Consider the following 20,265-nt stretch of genomic DNA (forward strand, 5'->3'; position numbering starts at 1 on the left):
ATAGGGTGCAATTTGGGACATGTCCATTATCTCTGCTGAATCACAGCGTTCAATGACTCAATATACCCTTTAGAAATCCCTTGGAGGGACACAATGCCATCCCTTGTACGTGCATCTACCGTCCACCGGCCCTGACATTAGATAGCCCTAACCTGTGATTAAGGGCTTGGCAGCAAAACCCCCATAATTACATAAACGGCCCTGCTTTGTGTGTGGTTGTCATTGTAGCCTTGTAGGATGTACAGCGAGATGTTTTGTCCGTAAGAATAGTAAGAAAAGTCTTGTCGTGATAGTTGAGCTGGATGTTTTGTTACAGGCTATATTTGGTAGGCTTCCTTCCCCATCAAAGCTGTCAAACTGAAAGGCTGCTTCTGTCTGTTTTAGATCTCTGTGTACACAGCTAATATAGCTGGTCAGGTAAGTCTGAGTGCTTTGGGTAATGATTCTGCTTCATCAAGCTGCCTTTGACCGCGAGATGGGCGTGTGTGCCTGTGTTACTGTGCATGTGTGAGGAGGCCAGGCACGCTTGGGTGGAAGGCTCCTGGTGAGGTAAGCAGGCAGCATGGTGTAGTTTGAACCCAGCCAGGGTAATCCAGGATTAGAGCTCAGGACACAGGGTCGTCCAGCGGTCAGACTGCACCACCACCAAGGAGGTAGCCTAGTCGGCAGGGAGGTGGAGTGTGGAAGAACCTCGCACAGGAGTGTGAACCAGAGGAGAGAAACGTGGGGAGAAGCAGCAGAGGGGAGGGGGAGCCGGTGGAGTGCCCAGGTGCTGATTGGGCAAACTGACAGTCCCCTTTTAGTGAACAGTGCTACTATAAGTAATGTGAGTGGACTAAATGCAATAAGCTGAGAAAGCGTCATTGTTCGTTGCGTTTCAGTTTGGTGAGGTGGGCCGAGTATATGTCTATCTGTAATAAACTGCATTTTGGTGAGGGATTTGGCAGTGGATGTCAAGTTGATTAATTTCCTTTCAATTAAAGATTAAGCCTTGATCATTATTAGGCAGCATTGAAAGACGGAGGCTAGTTGTCGGCCTAACAGTGGAAGTAAGCTAGGACTTGGAATAAATACAAGTTCACAAGTGTCACGCTGCAGCTTATTCCTATGTTTATCATCTAATCCCCCCCCTCTATCTTCTCTGTCCTTGTCTGTTTATGTGCAGGCAATACATCAGGTGTCCAGACCCGAGGTGACCACTCTGCCCCTGAGGACCACCTCATGCAGCACCACAACCACCACCCTCTGTTCCACTCCCTTTCTTCCTCCTCCGCCTGCCTCTCCCACTGCGGCCACGACTCACCCTCCCAGGGCTGCTGCCTGGACAATGATGCCTCCCCGCAGCACCACTCCCACCGGGCCCAGCCCTCCAAACACAGCCTGCACCACGTCAACAAGATCCTCCGTGCCAAGAAGCTCCAGAGACAGGCGAGGACAGGCAACAACGTGGTCAAGAAGAGGGGCCCCGGGCGCCCCAGGAAGCATCCCCTGCCCTCCCCGCCCCCATCGCCGCCCCCTCCGGCTGAAGTGACCCAGCCCAGGCACCGGGACCGAGGAGGAGGGTCAGGGGGAGGAGCGTGTAAAGAGGACACGGTGACAGACGCGATCGAGTCGGTGGTCCAGGGCCAGCGCAGGAAAGGCCAGAAGAGGAAACCCTGGGAGAGAGATGGGGAGGAAGAGGGGGAGGAAGGGGAGGGTGAGGAGGTAGCGGAGGGCGAGAAGGTGGAGGAAAGAGCGCTGGACAGGGAGGTGAATCTGGGAGGCCTGGGGATGAGGTCCAGAGCCGGGGGAGGAAGAGGCTGGCTCACCCAAGAGGAGCTGCAGCGCTTTCGCAGGTAAAACCACCACCACCGCAGACCAACACGTGATTGTAGCCTCAACAGTGAGCACTGTGATCATGATGCTGCTTACTTTCATAGGCAGTGCTAATCTTAGATCTTAGCAGTTGTGTGTATATATAGGAGAGTCTATCAAGCCAGTCATTACTTTAAAGTGAGTCTTGATTCTATTTCAGTGCTCTGGAGGGGAAACCAGATGGCCCCTCCTCCCCGGAACCTCCGGGCACCGTCTCCATGGAACAAGCTCCACCCATGCCTATAACCAGCCTACGGGAGAAGAGGGCAGCCAGGCCTCCAAAGAAGAAGTACCAAAAAGCTGGGCTCTACTCTGATGTGTACAAGACTGCGGAGTGGGTCCCATAATTGTGCCAGACATAAAATCTGGATAACCCGTTTGCTTACCAAAGTTCAAACCAGTAATATTTAGGGCATATATGGACATCTCACTCGCTCTTATTTTTTTGTTGTCCCTGTTTCTCTTTCCTCTTATTTTTTTGTTGTCCCTGTTTCTCTTTCAGTCCTCGCAGTCAGATCCTGCAACTGAAGAAAGAGAAACTGGAGTACACACCTGGGGAACACGAGTACGGGCTTTTTCCTGCCCCCATCCATGTCGGTGAGTGTCCTTTGCACGCAAACGCACACATTTTGTCATGACATGTTACTGTGTCTTAAAATCAACTCCCTCGTTCCCCTCACGTATTCTGTTATTTTCTGTCTCCCCCCCACCCTCTTTCAGGAAAGTACCTAAGACAGAAGCGCATTGATTTCCAGTTGCCTTATGACATCTTGTGGCTGTGGAAACATGACCAGGTGATCATTTATGTTCACTGCTGCTAAGTGTTGTTCCTTCAGAGTCGATAAACTATAATGGGAATTTGTTCAATCTATGTAAGGGTTTGTCTCTTTTATGACGTAAGGCCTGCGACAGACTAGCGTCCTGTCCAGCAGGTGTACTTGAACATCAAGCTTTCCTCACTCTACAAAAACAGGCGATAGGCTCCTGCACTAAGGGCAGTTCTGGCTCGGACAAGGCTACTTATGATGTAATAACCTAAATTTCTTGGTCGTTTTAGCTCTACGAGAAGCCTGACGTCCCCCTTTATAAAAAGATTAGATCAAGTGAGTTCACACTCTTTTCTACGGTCCAGTCAATAAAAACGTAACCAAACACTATTTCATGCTGAGCATTAAGGCAGCCATAATCTGGTCAAGCTATTGTGTGTCTGACCTTGTGTAACCTGTTTCCGCTGTAGACGTCTATGTGGATGTGAAGCCTGTCTCGGGTTATGAAGCCACCACCTGTAACTGCAGGCCTTCCGGGGAAGCCGTAGACAGAGGCTGCCTTGACGAATGCCTCAACAGGTATAAACACTGGCATTGGAGATTAAAATAGGCCCACACACTGGCATATGCTCCCTGAAGTGCCATGCTTATCTACAAGGAAAACTCGTTCAAACCTGCGTGGGTTTTCAATTTACATCAATATTCAGACACCTGCCTTGGAATAGCATCTCAAGATGTGAATTGAATTCAGAATTATTTAAAGAATCTTGGTGTCTCGCACTTAGCAGTAATACGTATTTTCTTCCACTCCCTCAGGATGAGCTTTGCCGAGTGCTCTCCCGGCACCTGTCCCTGCGGGGAGCAGTGTGACAACCAGCACATCCAGAGGCATGAGTGGGTGCAGTGCCTGGAGCGCTTCCGTGCCGAGGGCAAGGGTTGGGGCATTCGCACCAAGGAGCCCCTCCGCTCAGGCCAGTTCATCATCGAGTACCTGGGGGAGGTCGTCAGCGAGCACGAGTTCAGGTGAGATAGATTTGAATGCATGTATTGATACACTATATATACAAAAGTATGTGGACATCCTTTCAAATTAGTGGATTCCTCAATTTCAGCCACACCCATTGCTGACGTGTATAAAATCGAGCACACAGACATGCAATCTCCATAGACAAACATTGGCAGTAGAATGGCCTTACTGAGGAGCTCAGTGACTTTCCACGTGACCCTGTTATAGGATGCCAACTTTCCAACAAGTCAGTGCGTACAATTTCTGCCCTGCTAGAGCTGCCTTAGTCACCTTTAAGTGCTGTTATTGTGAAGTGGAAACGTCTAGGAGCAGCAATGGCTCAGCCACAACATGGTAGGCCACAAAAGCTCATAGAACGGGGCCGCCGAGTAGCGGAGCGCTTATTAATCGTCCTTGGTTGTAACACTCAATACCAAGTTCCAAACTGCCTCTGGAAGAAACGTCAGTCCAAGAACTGTTCATTGGGAGCTTTATGAAATGGGTTTTCATGGCCGAGCAGCCGCACACAAGCCTAAGATCACCATGCGCAATGCCAAGCATCGGCTGGAGTAGTGTAAAGCTCACCGCCATTGGACTCTGGAGCAGTGGAAAAGCATTCTCTGGAGTGATGAGTTCAATAATTACGCATAGTGACAACTGTAAAGTTTGGCGGAGGATGAATAATTGTCTGGGGCTGTTTTTCATGTTTTGGGCTAGACCCTTTAGTTCCAGTGAAGGGATATCTTAATGCTACAGCATACAATGACATTCTAGATGATCCTGTGCTTCCAACTTTGGCAACAGTTTGGGGAAGGCCCTTTCCTGTTTCAGCATGACAATGCCCCCGTGCACAAAGCGAGGTCCGTCTGGAAATGGTTCGTCAAGATCGGTGTGGAAGAATTTGAGCCCTGACCTCAACCCCATCGAACGCCTTTGGGATTAATTGGATGCTGACTTCGAGCCATGCCTAATCGCCCAACATCAGTTCCCGCCCTCACTAATGCTTTTGTGGCTGATTGGAAGCAAGTCCCCACAGCGATGTTCCAACATCTTGTGGAAAGCTTTCCTAGAAGAGTGGAGACTTGTAGCAGCAAAGGGGGGATGAACTCCATATTAATGCCCATGATTTTCAAATGAGATGTTCACATACTTTTGGCCATGTAGTGTGTGTATGCATTAAGGGGCAAATCCTAACTTCCACAAGTCACATATTCACTTTGTGCTATATTTTTATTAACAAATGTAATGCAATGGTAAATCTTAGCGCTGGGTGTAGCTATGTTCACAACCGGTACTATGAGTGTAGTAGGTGGCGGGTAAGGGCTGGGTTTGGATAAATAAACAAGTTGTAGGTGTGTCGAGGCTTGACCCCACCCCTCACTGACCAATCTGAACATGCACCATGGCTAAATATGTGGTTGCTTCAAGTTGTGTATTTAGGTATGCCTTAGAAATCAAACGATGTATGGGCTTCATGATGCGACTACAGGCTATTGATGATTTGAGAAAGTATAAAAACAAAAAAAGAAGCTTACTCAGTTCCTTGCCTCAAGCTGCACAATGCTGTTCTCTCATCAAGTGATCATATTTTCACCCATCCATACTATTCTCAATTTAATTTTGACTTTCCAAATCGAAATAAATGTTACATATTAGTAATGGCCCATTTATCAAATGGGCAAGACAAAAAGACTTCCGGGATAGTGAATGGAGGCCACTTTCCCGCCAGTATGTTTTTAACTCATGTCTGTCTGGTAGTCTACTCCGGTAATTTTGCTGCGTGACAGGTGATATTCCGCCCAAACTCTGTATGCCATGGGCTCTCCAACCCTGTTCCTGCAGCTACCCAGTGCTTAATTTGGGAAACCAAGTGAAATCTGTTTGGCAACATCGATAGTAACATGTTTTAACAATGAAACATTTCATTAAACTGTTGACAGCCCCCCTCTCTGAGCGCTGAAGAAAGGAATGAAGGAGAGAGGGGAGGAGATGGAAACTCACGGTGGTGAGATATTCTGTAGCTAAAGGTAATGTGTCCGTCTATTAATTATGAAATTACTAAGGTAGTCAAAATAAAATGCACTAATTTGTAGGCTAAATCTGAATTTGTTTAATTTAGGCTAGACCATTCTGTACCAAATATCTTAAATAGGTATTTATTTGTTTTTCTGCCATGTGTAATATGCGGTAGGCTATATATCATATAATGGTACAATCATTTTAATTCATCTTTTTTTTGGTGGACTTTGGCTCATATATACAGTGCGTTCGGGAAGTATTAATTTTGTTACATTAGACTTATTCAAACATGTATGAAATAGTCCCCCCCCCCTAATCAAGCTACACACAATACCCCATAATGACAAGGCAAGAACAGTTTTTTTTATTTTAGAAAATTTGATCAAATAAACTATCACATTTACATAATTATTCAGACTGTTTACTTAGTACTTTGTTGAAGCACCTTTGACGGAGATTACAGCCTCGAGTCTTCTTGGGTATGACGCTACACGCTTGTCATACCTGTATTTGGGTAGTTTTTCACATTCTTCTCTGCAGTTGCACTCAAGCGCTGTCGGCTTGGGTGGGGAGTGTCGCTGCACTTCTATTTTCAGGTGTTTCAAGGAGTTTCAATGCAGTAATCGCTGCCGAAGGTGTTTCAACAAAGTACTCAGTAAATGGTCTGGAATACTTACGTAAATGTGATATTTCAGTTTAGAATCGTTTATAAATTAGCAAGAATTTCTAAAAACCTGTTTGCTTTGTCATTATGGGGTATTGTGTAAGATTGAGGGGGATATTTAAAAATAAAAAATCAATTGTTTTTGTGAATAAGGCTGTAACATAACAAAATGTGGAAAAAGTCAAGGGGCCTGAATACTTTCCGAGGGGCTTTGTATATGTGCCTTCTAAACAATTCACACCCCTTGACTTCTTCCATATTTTCTTGTGTTTTTGCCTGAATTTAAAATGGGTTAAGTAGATATTTTTTGTGTCACTGGCCTACATGCAATACCCATAATGTTAAGCCTGATTAACTAAAAATGAGAAGCTGAAATGTCTTGAGTGTATAATTATTTAACCCCTTTGTTATGGGAAGCAGGAATATGTTCAAGAGTAAACAGTAGTAGTAATAACTTACATAAATTGCATGGACCCCATGTGAAATAAGTGTTTAACAAGATTTTAAAAAATGACTACCTCATCTTTCTACCCCACACACAATAGTGTGTATATATATATATATATATAATATATATGTACACTCAGCAAAAACAGAAACATCCTCTCACTGTCAACTGTTTATTTTCAGTAAATTTAACATTAAATATTTGTATGAATGTATTTGTATGAACGTATGATTCAACAACTGAGACATAAACTGAACAAGTTCCACAGACATGTGACTAACAGAAATTGAATATTGTGTCCCTGAACAAAAGGGGGGGTCAAAATCAAAAGTAACAGTCAGTATCTGGTGTGGCCACCAGCTGCATTAAGTACTGCAGTGCATCTCCTCCTCATGGACTGCACCAGATTTGCCAGTTCTTGCTGTGAGATGTTACCCCACTCTTCCACCAAGGCACCTGCAAGTTCCGGGATATTTCTGGGGGGAATGGCCCTAGCCCTCACCCTCTGGTCCAATAGGTCCCAGACGTGCTCAATGGGATTGAGATCCGGGCTCTTCGCTGGCCATGGCAGAACACTGACATTCCTGTCTTGCAGGAAATCACGCACAGAACAAGCAGTATGGCTGGTGGCATTGTCATGCTGGAGGGTCATGTCAGGATGAGCCTGCAGGAAGGGTACCACATGAGGGAGGAGGATGTCTTCCCTATAACGCACAGCATGGAGATTACCTGCAATGTCAACAAGCTCAGTCCAATGATGCTGTGACACACCGCCCCAGACCATGATGGACCCTCCACCTACAAATCGATCCCGAGTACAGGCCTCGGTGTAAAGCTCATTCCTTCGGCGATAAATGCGAATCTGACCAACTGTGACACAACTGCGACTCGTCAGTGAAGATCACTTTTTGCCAGTATTGTCTGGTCCAGCGACGGTGGGTTTGTGCCCATCGGTGACGTTGTTGACGGTGATGTCTAGGAGAGGACCTGCCTTACAACAGGCCTACAAGCCCTCAGTCCAGCCCCTCTCAGCCTATTGCGGACAGTCTGATCACTGATGGAGGGATTGTGTGTTTCTGGTGTAACTCGGGCAGTTGTTGCCATCCTGTACCTGTCCCGCAGGTGTGATGTTCAGATGTACCGATCCTGTGCAGGTGTTACACGTGGTCTGCCACTGCGAGGATGATCAGCTGTCCGTCCTGTCTCCCTGTAGCGCTGTCTTATGCGTCTCACAGTATGGACATTACAATTTATTGCCCTGGCCATATCTGCAATCCTCATGCCTCCTTGCAGCATGTCTAAGGCATGTTTGTGCAGATGAGCAGGGACCCTGTGCATCTTTCTTTTGGTGTTTTTCAGTAGAAAGGCCACTTTAGTGTTTTCATAACTGTGACCTGTAAACTGTTAGTGTCTTAATGACCGTTCCACAGGTGCATGTTCATTAATTATGGTTCATTGAACAAGCATGGGAAACAGTCCTTAAACCCTTTACAATGAAGATCTTTAAAGTTATTTGGATTTTTACGAATTATCTTTGAAAGACAGGGTTCTGAGTTTAGAAGCTGAGTTAGTGCTGAATTTAGAATCTCAAGCATTTCGCTACACCCGCATTAACATCTGCTAATCACGTGTATGTGACCAATAAAATTTGATTTTGATATACACATACATACCCAGGGTTGGGGAGTAACTGATTACATATAATCCGTTACATATAAGGGATTACAAAAAAATGTGTAACAATAATCCCTTACGTTACCAGCAAAAAATATTTGAATCTGATTGGATATTTTTGAAAAACTAGATTACTTTTTAAATCAGAAACGATGTTTGAGAACTTTTTGACACTTCTGTTTTTTTCAATGACATTCAAATCTGCGTTGAAGAAAGGCATACGTTTAAATTTGTTGAGCGAGTCTGACCATAAATCAGACTACTATGATGACACACCAAATGTGTTTGATGGATCGCAGGAATTGGCTTTTGTAGGCTATAGTCCAAGCTTTGTCTTCCAATGGTGCGACTGCTGTCGGCATCCAATGATTATCCACTTTGAATAAACACTTGGAGGTAAGGATGACAGCAGTGGTGTAATCTACGGCGCCCGGATATCACTTATTGTTATCAACACAGCGCATTGATGTGAATCACACTTCTGCTCTCATTTACCTATTGTTGTGGATGGCTATTCACAAATCTAAATGTGTATTTGAACCCAATGGTTGAATTCTAGAAGTTTAGGCTGCCTATCAATCATTGTTTTTGAAACCAGTGGACAGCCAGTGAAAAATGATCTCTTGCTTCAGCTGCATAGTTCGGATCCCAGCCTATGGAATAAAAGTGAGGCTTTTATTGCTCAATCTAATTCATGGTAAGAAAAATCCATAGGCCTAATGGACACATGTTCAGACTTAAACACTTTTGATAGACGTAAAGGGGCAATCTGTAGTTTGTACATTTTTGGACTTATAAATGATATATCCATTGATTCTTAAGAATATAACTTATAAATGCCTCGAGCTTAGTTCAACTGTCACACTTCATGAGAACCCAAAATATAAGCTTGTTTCTCCAATGTTTGTAAACATTGTAAATGTGAACAAACACTGTCATGGATGGTCAGTCCTTTCATCGGTAGCTCTGTCTATTAATCTGAGAGTGGTTAAGTTTCTCCAGGCCCATCCCTCAGCTTTTTACCAAACGAGAGGCGGGGCAAACATTTTATTGTTTCATTTGTGGATTTGCTCTTTAAAAAACTGCATGTTATCAAGATGTCAAAGTGTCACCAACAAAAAGGTTAACAATAGGCCTATAGCAAATGCAGCATATGGCATTCACATGTAATAGCACTTTTCAGTAGTGCTCAAAGCATGCCATTCCATGAGCGAAACGTTTATTTTTCAAATCGAATCAATGAGCACAATCAGTCCTCCATGACAATAACATAATTAACAACAGAGTAGGGCTGGCTAATAAGCCATTTGGCTAATTTATACTTACATATTTCCAAGTCCTGTTCTTGACGATCAAGAGGTATAACATTTATTGGAAGGAAGGGAGTTCTGATAGACTTAGTTTTTTAAATGTTAAGATATAATTTAATTATATTATACAGTAGAAAGTGATGGGTTAGAAGCCTACAGTGCTACCTCCTTTAAAAGTTGCATCATACTGCAGAACACCTTGCGGGCTGCTGCAACATTCTATGGCACGTTATTTAATTGTCAGCCATTCTTTACGTTAATGCAAGTTAGTGATAGTTTGACCACCAGAGGGCAACTTTGAAGCATTTGAAAGTCTCCCATATTGGTATTACTTGTAATAACGTAGTATATGGGATTGTTTTGAAGAAATTTGGCTTAATTGGATTAATGTTATGGTGTTTCTTTTCCGAGAAAAACGAAACCCTCATGGTTTTCGTTAGGATGGAATGGAATATATTATGGGAATAGGATACAGCATAAGAGGATTCTAAATTAATATATAAGGGGCATAACATTTCCACACCCTAATTGTAGTGAAATCAATACTCATTTCGCCTATGCTAGGCCTACAGTATATCTACAAATATTTTTTTCAATGACGTGACTCTCTGCCAATAATTACATTTTTAGAGGATTGTAGGATTCTAAATTAGTATTTAAGTATCCATTAGGATCTGTGAGAATATCTAAGGGGATTTTTATATAATTCTTAATTAATTAATAATAATCACTTTTTTTTAAAGTAACAATATTTTGGAGATTTCCATTTTCATTTAACCTTGAGTGAGCGAGGAAAAATACAACTCGATGGTCGGCAGTACAGTACTGGGTTATTTAGCTAAAGAATCCCAATGTTGTGCGTAGACCGGGGTTCAATTCCCCGACGGGGAGGAAGGTGTAGGCTGTCCTTCTCAATAAGAATTTGTTCCATATGTGTTATTTCATAGTTGTGATGTCTTCACTATTATTCTACAATGTAGAAAATAGTAAAAATAAAGAGATCTTGGAATGAGTAGGTGTCAACTTTTGATTGGTACTTAATTAATTTGCTTAATATTATGGTGTTTCTATTCCAAGAAAAAGAAAACCCCTCTGGGTTTCCGTTAGGATGGAATGGAAAATATGGCGCTGTACAACGTGACGGTCGGCAGTACAGTACTGGGCTATTTAGCTAAAGAATCCCAATGTTGTGCGGGCAGGGCACGCGGGAGACCGGGCTTCAATTCCCCGACGGGGAGGAAGGAGTAGGCTGCCCTTGTAAATAAGAATTTCTTAACTGACTTGCCTAGTTAAATAAAGGTTACACTAAGAGCATAACATTTTTACACCCTAATTTTTGAATTCTAGTCTAACCAATACCCAAACAGAGTTTCGGTGAAAATAAAGGTATCATTGATTTATCAAGATCAGCCCCCCCCATGCTTGCCTCAGAGCAGCACGAAATGGTGCTATAATAGTTGTAGGCTATTGCTTCTAACTTCAATATGCTCTTTAAATAAATAAGACATACACCACTTTTAATAGCACATTACTCAACACAAGTGAGACTCATGTCGCATACAGTATATGGAAAAATATGACGTCACTCTCCGCCAATAATTACATAGAGGATTGGCGGATATTTCTGTATTTCAGTGATATTTATTCCCATAATTTATGAATCGATAACTAAATAAACATTGGCATTTTAAGTGTTTTTTAAAATCATTTTCTTAATGAAAGCCTAAAGATGCCATTATTAGTTACATTGTTTTAGTTTGAACGTGTAGACTGGCACTAAGATCAGCAGGAACGTTTCCCTAGTCAGCGCCAATATAACTGCAATGACCCTTAAATATTTTATAATATATATTAATATATTTTATTTTCAAATCATGTAAAATTAGCAAGAAAAAGGTCATTCTTGAACATGGGGTGAGAAATGGTTACTAATTTGTAAATAAAGCCAGTTTATTTCTATTTTTAGAGGGAGAAAAACCTTAAGTCATCTTATGGGTCTCCCAGTCAAGACCTGCATGGGTCTTGAACTGCAATGCAGTGTCTTAGACCGCTGCGCCACTCAGGCGCTGTACAACGTGACCAGTCGGGAGTGGCCTACAGTAAGATCAAAATAATCCTAATAATATAATACATAAAGTTTTAGTAAGTAATACTGAAGTCGTGCACAATTATCAGTTTCTATTTCGGTTTATGTCACCCATTCATTTTTAGAGACACAGTAGGAACCAAAAGCATAATCAGTGCTCTAACTCCCCCTTGCGCTGGTCTGGTGCAATGAAGTGGTGACGCAGGGAACCGTACTAAACCACATATTACCTCTAAAACCCGCGGTGTAAGCTCTCAACTTTTAAAGGAGGAACCACTGTACATAACCAACCCATAAAATAAAATGTAACATCCATATATGGCCAGCTATGTCAATTTTAACCTTCAATAGATGTCGTTCAATTGGTAACATACATTTTTGTCCTCAAATGCCGAAAGGAAAAGTAATCTAAAAGTAACTGAATGTAATCAGATTAGGTTGGATTACCCAACCTGAAGTTACTGATTACAATTTTGGATAGGTAAGTAGTAAGCGTAACTAACTGATTACATTTAGAAAGTAATTTACCCAACCCTGCACATAACCACATGTATATATTTCCCACAAACCCTACCAACCCTCCCCTAATTGGAGTAAACTAGTAAACAACAGCACTTAGGCTTCTACTTCCAGCTGATACATATATACATTTTACAGACATAATGTATTTTACAATTGTTATATTTTGTTTGTTTTTAGGCCTGGCCTTCCTCTAACCTGCACCTCTCCCATCTATTTCTGATGTCCGTCCAGTTTGATTTCTATTTGCCAGATATTTATAACTGTGCTATTAAACTAAAGTTCTGAATCTATACATTTTACAGACACAGTATATTTGACCTTTTGTTATCTTGTTATTAGTCCCACCCTGCAGCTCCATTAAACCCCTCCCTTCTATCCATATTGGATTTCTATTTGCCATATATTTTTAAACTGTGCTGTGATGTTTCACAAAAGTTCTGAACCCTTCTAGTCTAATAGTTTCTAGAGATTTTCAAATGAACAACATTTTGGCTAAAAGTGTTATTATATTCTTGATCAATTGACTGACTTTTCAAATCACCCAGTATTTCTTTCTGCAGAGTTAGCTCCAGGTAAGTGTTGCAATTCTTCAGCCGTTCCTGGACCTGTGACCAAAAACGAGCTACATATGGACAGTACCAAAATGACTGTCTCTTCGCAGCAAAATCTGCAGAGCTGTGAATGTTGTATCCCCCGTAGAAATAACATTCTATTTTGTATAATCATTTAAATGGAAAAATTCAAAGTTTTGAATACGGTGTTGTTTTGCGTGTCAATTCATAAAACATGTGCCATGGAATCAGAACATCGGGGGGAAAAATACATTTTGGAGATTTTGTTTTCAAATAACCGAAAGTGAGGTTGTAATCAGAATAAATGTTTGCTATAGAACCAGTTCGGATTTAAGTATAACTTGTGTATGACTGACGCCTTTAATGAGGTCTAATGCTTTAATATTTAATTTCTGCCCTCCAAATTCATTATATAAATAGGCCCTTGCGCCTCCTTAGCGCCAGCCGAATATAGTGCCCGTAGTCATAAATTGATGTCAATGGGTGACTAAGGGAAATTTTTACTTAAGTGTAAGTTGGGAAGGATTCACGGCCAAATATATTGTTTTCTTCCCTGTTAAATCATGATTCTATTTTTGTGCACTTTTGACTGGTTCTGTAGTGTCAGTCTGTGTTCCTAAACGCTGTATAGTATTATTATCTTTTAATGTCCCTCTTCCCCATTTTAATGTCCCTCTGTCCCTCTTCCCCTCCTGTAGAAGTCGCATGATGGAGCAGTACTTCGCCCACAGCGGCCAATACTGTCTGAACCTGGACAGCGGCATGGTGATCGACAGCTACCGGATGGGCAACGAGGCCCGCTTCATCAACCACAGCTGTGAACCCAACTGTGAGATGCAGAAGTGGTGAGTTAGTAGGACAATAATAGGCCATTTAGCGTGCATATATTTTGGTATGGGTGGCCCAAGCGGGAATAGAACCCACTATCCTTGGCGTTGAAAGCGCCATGCTCTACCAACTGAGCCACCCACCTCTAGTAGTGCTTGGGGTTCAGCTAGGGACGGTTTACCGGACACAGTACTTACTTTACCGAAAAGCATGTTCAATGGATATTCTCCCATTAAAAGTGCTTCTTAGTCCTAGACGAGGCTAAATCTGTTTCCAGGAAACTGCCTCTTTGGCTAATGTTAAGGAGCTAATTCTCTAGTACAGAAGACAGTCTGTTAACACACAATAGTATGATTTACTAAGTGTCTACCAAGCTTGTTATTTTTGACAGGGAACAATACATGAAAGGTAGAACACAAGGTAAAACCAAAGTTACGAGTTGGAATTGAAAGGAAGTGAAACAGACAGTTGTCGCTTAGATTTTCACTGCTGAGAGGTAACTTAATACTGGTGCAGACGCTTTGTAAATCTGCACCTAAATCCCCTCACCCCCTCCACTTAATGGTCTGCTTCTGTCACGATAACCTGATAAGATCACGTCGTCCGGACTATGCCCGAGTTTACCACACTAAACAGTTTAAAGCCCTTTCACTGAGATAAACCAATTGGCCTACCCTCAGACTATTACAGGATTGCACACCTCAGTCAGGATCAAGCAAGACAGTTGTAGACCTGGTTAAGCAGGCATCTGAATAATTGGTTCCTTCTCTAAGATGCATAACTATTATCGTTTGTCTGGTTGGGTTGAATGAAAAGGCAAATGGGACCTCAACATGTTCATCCCACCGTTTAAGTGAAGAGGAATTTCAGCAACTCTTGGAGGACAGTTGAAGTTGATAAAATAGCTTTTTCATTGTTGAAAGTGTTGTTTAATCCCAAAAGGGCCTGAACACAGACCGTAAAAACGGTTAACGGCTGTTGAGAAAAGACCTGTTTTCTTCCTTGCCGTTCGTGAACATCCAGTCAGTAAACTAGGACACACCGATCTAACAACTCTGTCTCTGCTGTGGTGTGGAGCAGGCCTCGAATAAGAGATTCTACAGGGATAGAGAATTTCCAGTGTGAAGCATGGCCAGTCATCCATCTTGTCACAGAAGAGCGATTATACGGCATGGTAGCTGGGGCCTTGGACACAGCTGTACTAGTGCCCAGAGACAATGTGCCGAAACTGCTTTTTGTCCTCACAGGAATAAAAATTAGACGGCAAAGGGAAAGTGCAGCCTACACTGTTGTACTGTGCAGGGAGATAAAGAAAGAATGCTGCCAAATTGGCACCCTATTCCCTATATAGTGCACTACTTTTGACCAGAGCTCTTTGCTCAGGCTGTGCCCTATGCTCAAGTTCAAAGCCTGCCTGGGAAAATCTTCCGCTCACTCTCTTCCCTCCTGTCTGTTGCTCCTGCAGGTCGGTGAATGGGGTGTACAGGATCGGCCTCTTTGCCCTCAGGGACATGAGCAGCGGCACGGAGCTCACCTACGACTACAACTTCCACTCCTTCAACACCGAAGAGCAGGTGGGTGTGGCTGCACATCGACCATCTTCTCCCAGTTACAGACCCAACTTAACCTGATTCCATATCTGTTTTTGCCACTGCAAGCCAGAAAAAACAGGTCTGGGACCAGGCTACCCCCATCTCTCTCTTAATTATATTACCATCCAAGAGCGCTCAACTAGGTTTCGATCTTTGATCTAAATTCTCCCCATTGTTCCCTTTTCCTGGCACACACACACACATTCCTTTGTGTCACCTCATACCTTGACCTTCTCTCCTCTTACCTTCTCCTTCCTACTACTGCTTACTCTCTCTCTCGCCCCCCACCTCTCTCTCTCTCCAGCAAGTGTGTAAGTGTGGCTCTGAGGGCTGCCGGGGTATCATTGGAGGGAAGAGTCAGCGACTCAACGGGATGCCTGGGAAGACGGGCGGGGCACGGCGACTGGGTCGACTCAAGGAGAAACGCAAGTCCAAGCACCAGCTGAAAAAACGAGTGCGTGTAAGGGAGCGGGGGAGTGAGGCAGGAGGAAATGTCAGAGAAAAAAGGTTATCAGGTGTCTTGTTACTGCTGCCGTAAATGGGTCTTTTGATATTTACCGTTGTCGGCTGTTTTTACACAGCGTACGGTGCATAATGCACAAAGACACATTCTGATCCTAAATCAGTCCAATTTTTGCTTATTCTTTAGCTCTGTAACCTAGAGTGCGGTCTCCTACCCGGTTAGGTTTATTTTAAGGGGCAGTGTGTATGTAGGACTGTGGTTCTTTGTTTCAAAGGATGTTTTTGTGGTGTGGAAGGTTCTATAATAAAAAAAGATTACACATTGGACATGAATCGTGAGATGGGTGGACTTAACAGAGGCATATGATCATCAGTACTCATCTCTAACTCTCCCCTTCTTTTCCCAAGGAGGAGGAATCAAGTGACAGCAGCAAGTTTTATCCCCACCTTCTCATGAAACCCATGTCCAATAGAGAGAGGTAACCACACACACACACACTGCGCGCCCATGCCAAACAGTCAATCACTCTCCCCATCATGCACGCGCCAACACACATACTCACCGCTCTCTCTCTCTCTCTCTCCGTGGCTCAGAAACTTTGTGCTGAAACACCGGGTGTTCCTGCTCAGGAACTGGGAGAAGATGAGGGAGAAGCAGGAGCTGCTGAAGAGGGAGGGCGAGAGGGAGGCCAGCGGCGGCCTGTCCATCTACACACGCTGGGGAGGAGTCATCCGCGACGATGGAAACATCAAGTCAGGTCAGTATGTGAGGAGTCAGAGGCGAATGTGAGCGAGGAATCAGGGGACCATATCCATGTGTGCAGAATCACAGAACTAGAATGAATAGAATAATAATTATATTTCTATATGCAGGAATGTACCAGAGGTAAGTTTTCCAAAAAGTTTTGTAACACTAGTATGATCTTTCCTCCTTTGCTTACAATAGACTTGTGATGATATTAGTGCCACAAAGCTTTTGGGGAAACTCCACAGTTTAGTCCTGATTTTATAAAACTGGTTGTTTGGATGCTGATTGGCTAAGCAGCGTTCCAAACCATGCTGTATTTGCTGTCACAGGCACACTATGTCTGCTAACAGTTCCATCTGAAAATGATCACTGCGCCTCTCCCATAAGAGTATCATGTTGCTGTCCAAATTCATCTCTTGTATTTATCTCAGCTAGCACATTATTTCTCCTTGCTTCCAGCCTAGCATTTAGTTTGATGCAGTGGGGGTTGATATAAGCTTCACTGTCTCCCTGTCTGACCCCGGAACACTTTTTACTTTGGAATTTCAATCTCTGTATGGACATGGACTGTGAACGGTGCCTAGGCGATACAACTATGCAACAATTATTAATAACTTGGGTCACGTATGTAGAGTGAAATAACTAACAACCAGATTGGTCTGCACTATATCTTCTGGTGAAATAATTATAATTTACTCATCAAAATAAGGTTTTAAAGAAAATATGTACAATACCAGTCAAGTTTGAACACACCTACTCATTCAAGGGTTTGTATTTATTTGTACATTGTACAAAAATAGTGAAGACATCAAAACTATGAAATAACAAATATGGAATCATGTAGTTAGTGTTAAACAAATGTAAAAATATTTTGGATTCTTCAAGGTAGCCACCCTTTGCCTTGATGACAGCTTTGCACACTCTTAGCATTCTCTCAACCAGCTTCATGAGCAATGATTTTTCCAACAGTCTTGAAGGAGTTCCCACATATGCTGAGCACTTGTTGGCTGCTTTTCCGTCACTCTGCGTTCCAACTCATCCCAAACCATCTCAATTGGGTTGAGGTTGGGTAATTGTGGAGGCCAGGTCATCTGATGCAGCACTCCATCACTCTCCTTGGTCAGATGGCCCTTACACAGCTTGGAGGTGTGTTTTGGGTATTTGTCCTGTTGAAAAACAAATTACAATCCCACTAAGCGCAAACCAGATGGGATGGGGTATCGTTGCAGAATCCTGTGGTAGCCATGCTGGTTAAGTGTGCCTTAAATTCTAAATAAATCACTGACAGTGTCACTAGCAAAGCACCATCACACCACACATGCAGAGATCATCCGTTCACCTACACTGCGTCTCACAAAGACACGGTGGTTGGAATCAAAAATCTCAAATCAGACCAAAGGACAGATTTCCACTGGTCTAATGTCCATTGCTTGTGTTTCTTGGCCCAAGCAAGTCTCTTCTTTTTAACGGTGTCCTTTAGTAGTGGTTTCTTTGTAGCAATTCGACCATGAAGGCCTGCATCACACAGTCCCTTCTGAATGGTTTATGTTGATATCTATTACTTGAACTCTGAAGCATGTATTTGGGCTGCAATTTCAAAGGCTGGTCATTTCAACTTATCCTCTGCAGCAGAGGTAACTCTGGGTCTTCCATTCCTGTGGCAGTCCTCATGAGAGCCAGTTTCATCATTGCGCTTGATGGTTTTTGTGACTGCACTTGAAAACGTTCAAAGTTCTTGAAATGTTCCGTATTGTCTTAAAGTAATGTCTTAAAGTAATGATGGACTGTCGCTCATTTGAGCTGTTCTTGTCATAATATGGACTTGGTCTTTTAGCAAATAGGGCTATCTTCTGTATACCACCCCTACCTTGTCACAACACAACTGATTGGCTCAAATGCATTAAGAAGGAAAGAGAATCCACAAATGAACTTTTAACAAAGCACACCTCTTAATTGAAATGCATTCCAGGTGATTACCTCATGAAGCTGGTTGAGAGAATGCCAGGAGTGTGCAAAGCTGTCATCAAGACAAAGTGTGGCTACTTTAAAGAATCTAAAATATATTTAGATTTAACACTTTTGTTAACTACATGATCCCATGTGTTATTTTATAGTTTTAATGTCTTCACTGTTATGCTACAATGTAGAAAATAGTAAAACATAAAGAAAAACCCTTGAATGAGCAGGTGTGGCCAAACTTTTTACTGGTACTGTAATTCATTGTATTTTTTCTAAACGCAAAACAGCCTTTATATTTAAGTAATACGGCACACGAGGCAGTGATGTATCATGAATACAGGCACAGGTAAATGGGTTGACTGGCCCTCTGCTGTTACATTGGGCTGAACAACGCCATTTACCTGTAACTATTCATGATACAGCACTGCCTCTTGTGGCATATTGCTTACATATGTCTTGTATGCGGTGTCAATGTTTTTGATGGCTTGTTGACTGTGTGTGTGTTTGTCACGTTGTCGTCGCAGACGTGTTCCTGACACAGTTCTCGGCGCTGCAGACGTCCCGGTCGGTGCGCACGCGGAGGCTGGCTGCGGCCGAGGAGAACACGGAGGTCACCCGCACCGCCCGCCTGGCACACATCTTCAAAGAGATCTGTGACATGATCACCAGCTACAAGGGTCAGTGACACACACACACACACATGCAATACTCGCTGACACACACACACTCGATCACTCACACACTGTACTCCTTCACGTCAACTCCCTAGTCTCTAGACAAACTTTCATTGCCATCTCTGATGTATTCAGAGAGACTTCTGGTCAACCGGGTTTTAATTCAAGCAAATGGTTAAGACGGTATAAAGTCAACACTTCTCTGTAATGCAACCCAATCTCAACAGGACTCGGCCCACGTGCTTGTACGGACCACTACAACTGGCTTACCTGTGTGGCATTTGCCTCTACAAACGTCTACTGATGTACATCTGATTCAAATTAGCAAAGACACATTTTCCCCTGAGTAGATTTATGCCCTATAACAGTAAAAGGAAATACGCTGCTGAATATAATAAAACGCCGATCTCTGTCCGTAGACTCAGCTGGTCAGACCCTTGCTGCTCCGCTGGTCAACCTACCTTCAAGAAAGCGGTAAGCGTTTGCGTGTTTGTTTTCATTATGCATGCTAGTGCTTTCACCCATGTTTACTGTATGTAAGTGTATTGTGCAATACTTTGTCTTATCCAGGTCAGAACGCCCTCAATGTTCTTATCGCTTCCTGCAACCATTACAATCATGTTTGGATTCATGACACAAGAGGCCCAGTTTTGGCTCTCACCCATGACTCATTGTGTGTGTTTGACCCCAGGAACACTCAGTACTATGAGAAGGTGTCCGACCCGCTGGACCTGATCACCATTGAGAAGCAGATCACCACAGGGCACTACAAGACTGTGGAGGCCTTTGACACCGACATGCTCAAAGTGTTCCGCAATGCAGAGGTGGGTCTCCCACAATCCTCCTCCCTATGGGATATACACGGCCACGGATCATTTACACACACAAGCACAGAGGTATCTTTGATTTACTGTGCAGGATGTAAGTGCCACTGGAATCTTCTGAAGGGTACTTAACGCTAGACAGGTGGGTTGTTTAGCAGCAAAACCGATGTGTGCGCAACCGAGGAGCAAAACAGGCGTTTTTGGTTAAAGTGGATAAGAGCGTCTGCTAAATGACTTAAATGTAAATGTAAATGTA

At 43.1% G+C, this 20,265-nt stretch overlaps 1 protein-coding gene across 1 annotated transcript in view; it reads left to right on the forward strand.

Moving 5' to 3' along the window:
* LOC115131772 (histone-lysine N-methyltransferase ASH1L-like) overlaps positions 1-20,265 on the forward strand; it is a 48,384-nt gene that overhangs the window by 12,249 nt on the left and 15,870 nt on the right. The window contains 15 exon segments of the mRNA XM_029663748.2: positions 1,166-1,835; positions 2,015-2,188; positions 2,357-2,451; positions 2,575-2,648; positions 2,912-2,957; positions 3,092-3,200; positions 3,438-3,644; positions 13,621-13,767; positions 15,216-15,324; positions 15,647-15,802; positions 16,213-16,283; positions 16,399-16,562; positions 19,036-19,188; positions 19,605-19,659; positions 19,877-20,009. Of these exon segments, the coding sequence (XP_029519608.2) occupies positions 1,166-1,835; positions 2,015-2,188; positions 2,357-2,451; positions 2,575-2,648; positions 2,912-2,957; positions 3,092-3,200; positions 3,438-3,644; positions 13,621-13,767; positions 15,216-15,324; positions 15,647-15,802; positions 16,213-16,283; positions 16,399-16,562; positions 19,036-19,188; positions 19,605-19,659; positions 19,877-20,009 (2,363 nt within the window).

Source organism: Oncorhynchus nerka, linkage group LG7 (assembly GCF_034236695.1).
Source record: "Oncorhynchus nerka isolate Pitt River linkage group LG7, Oner_Uvic_2.0, whole genome shotgun sequence".
In the NCBI taxonomy this organism is placed as follows: domain Eukaryota; kingdom Metazoa; phylum Chordata; class Actinopteri; order Salmoniformes; family Salmonidae; genus Oncorhynchus; species Oncorhynchus nerka.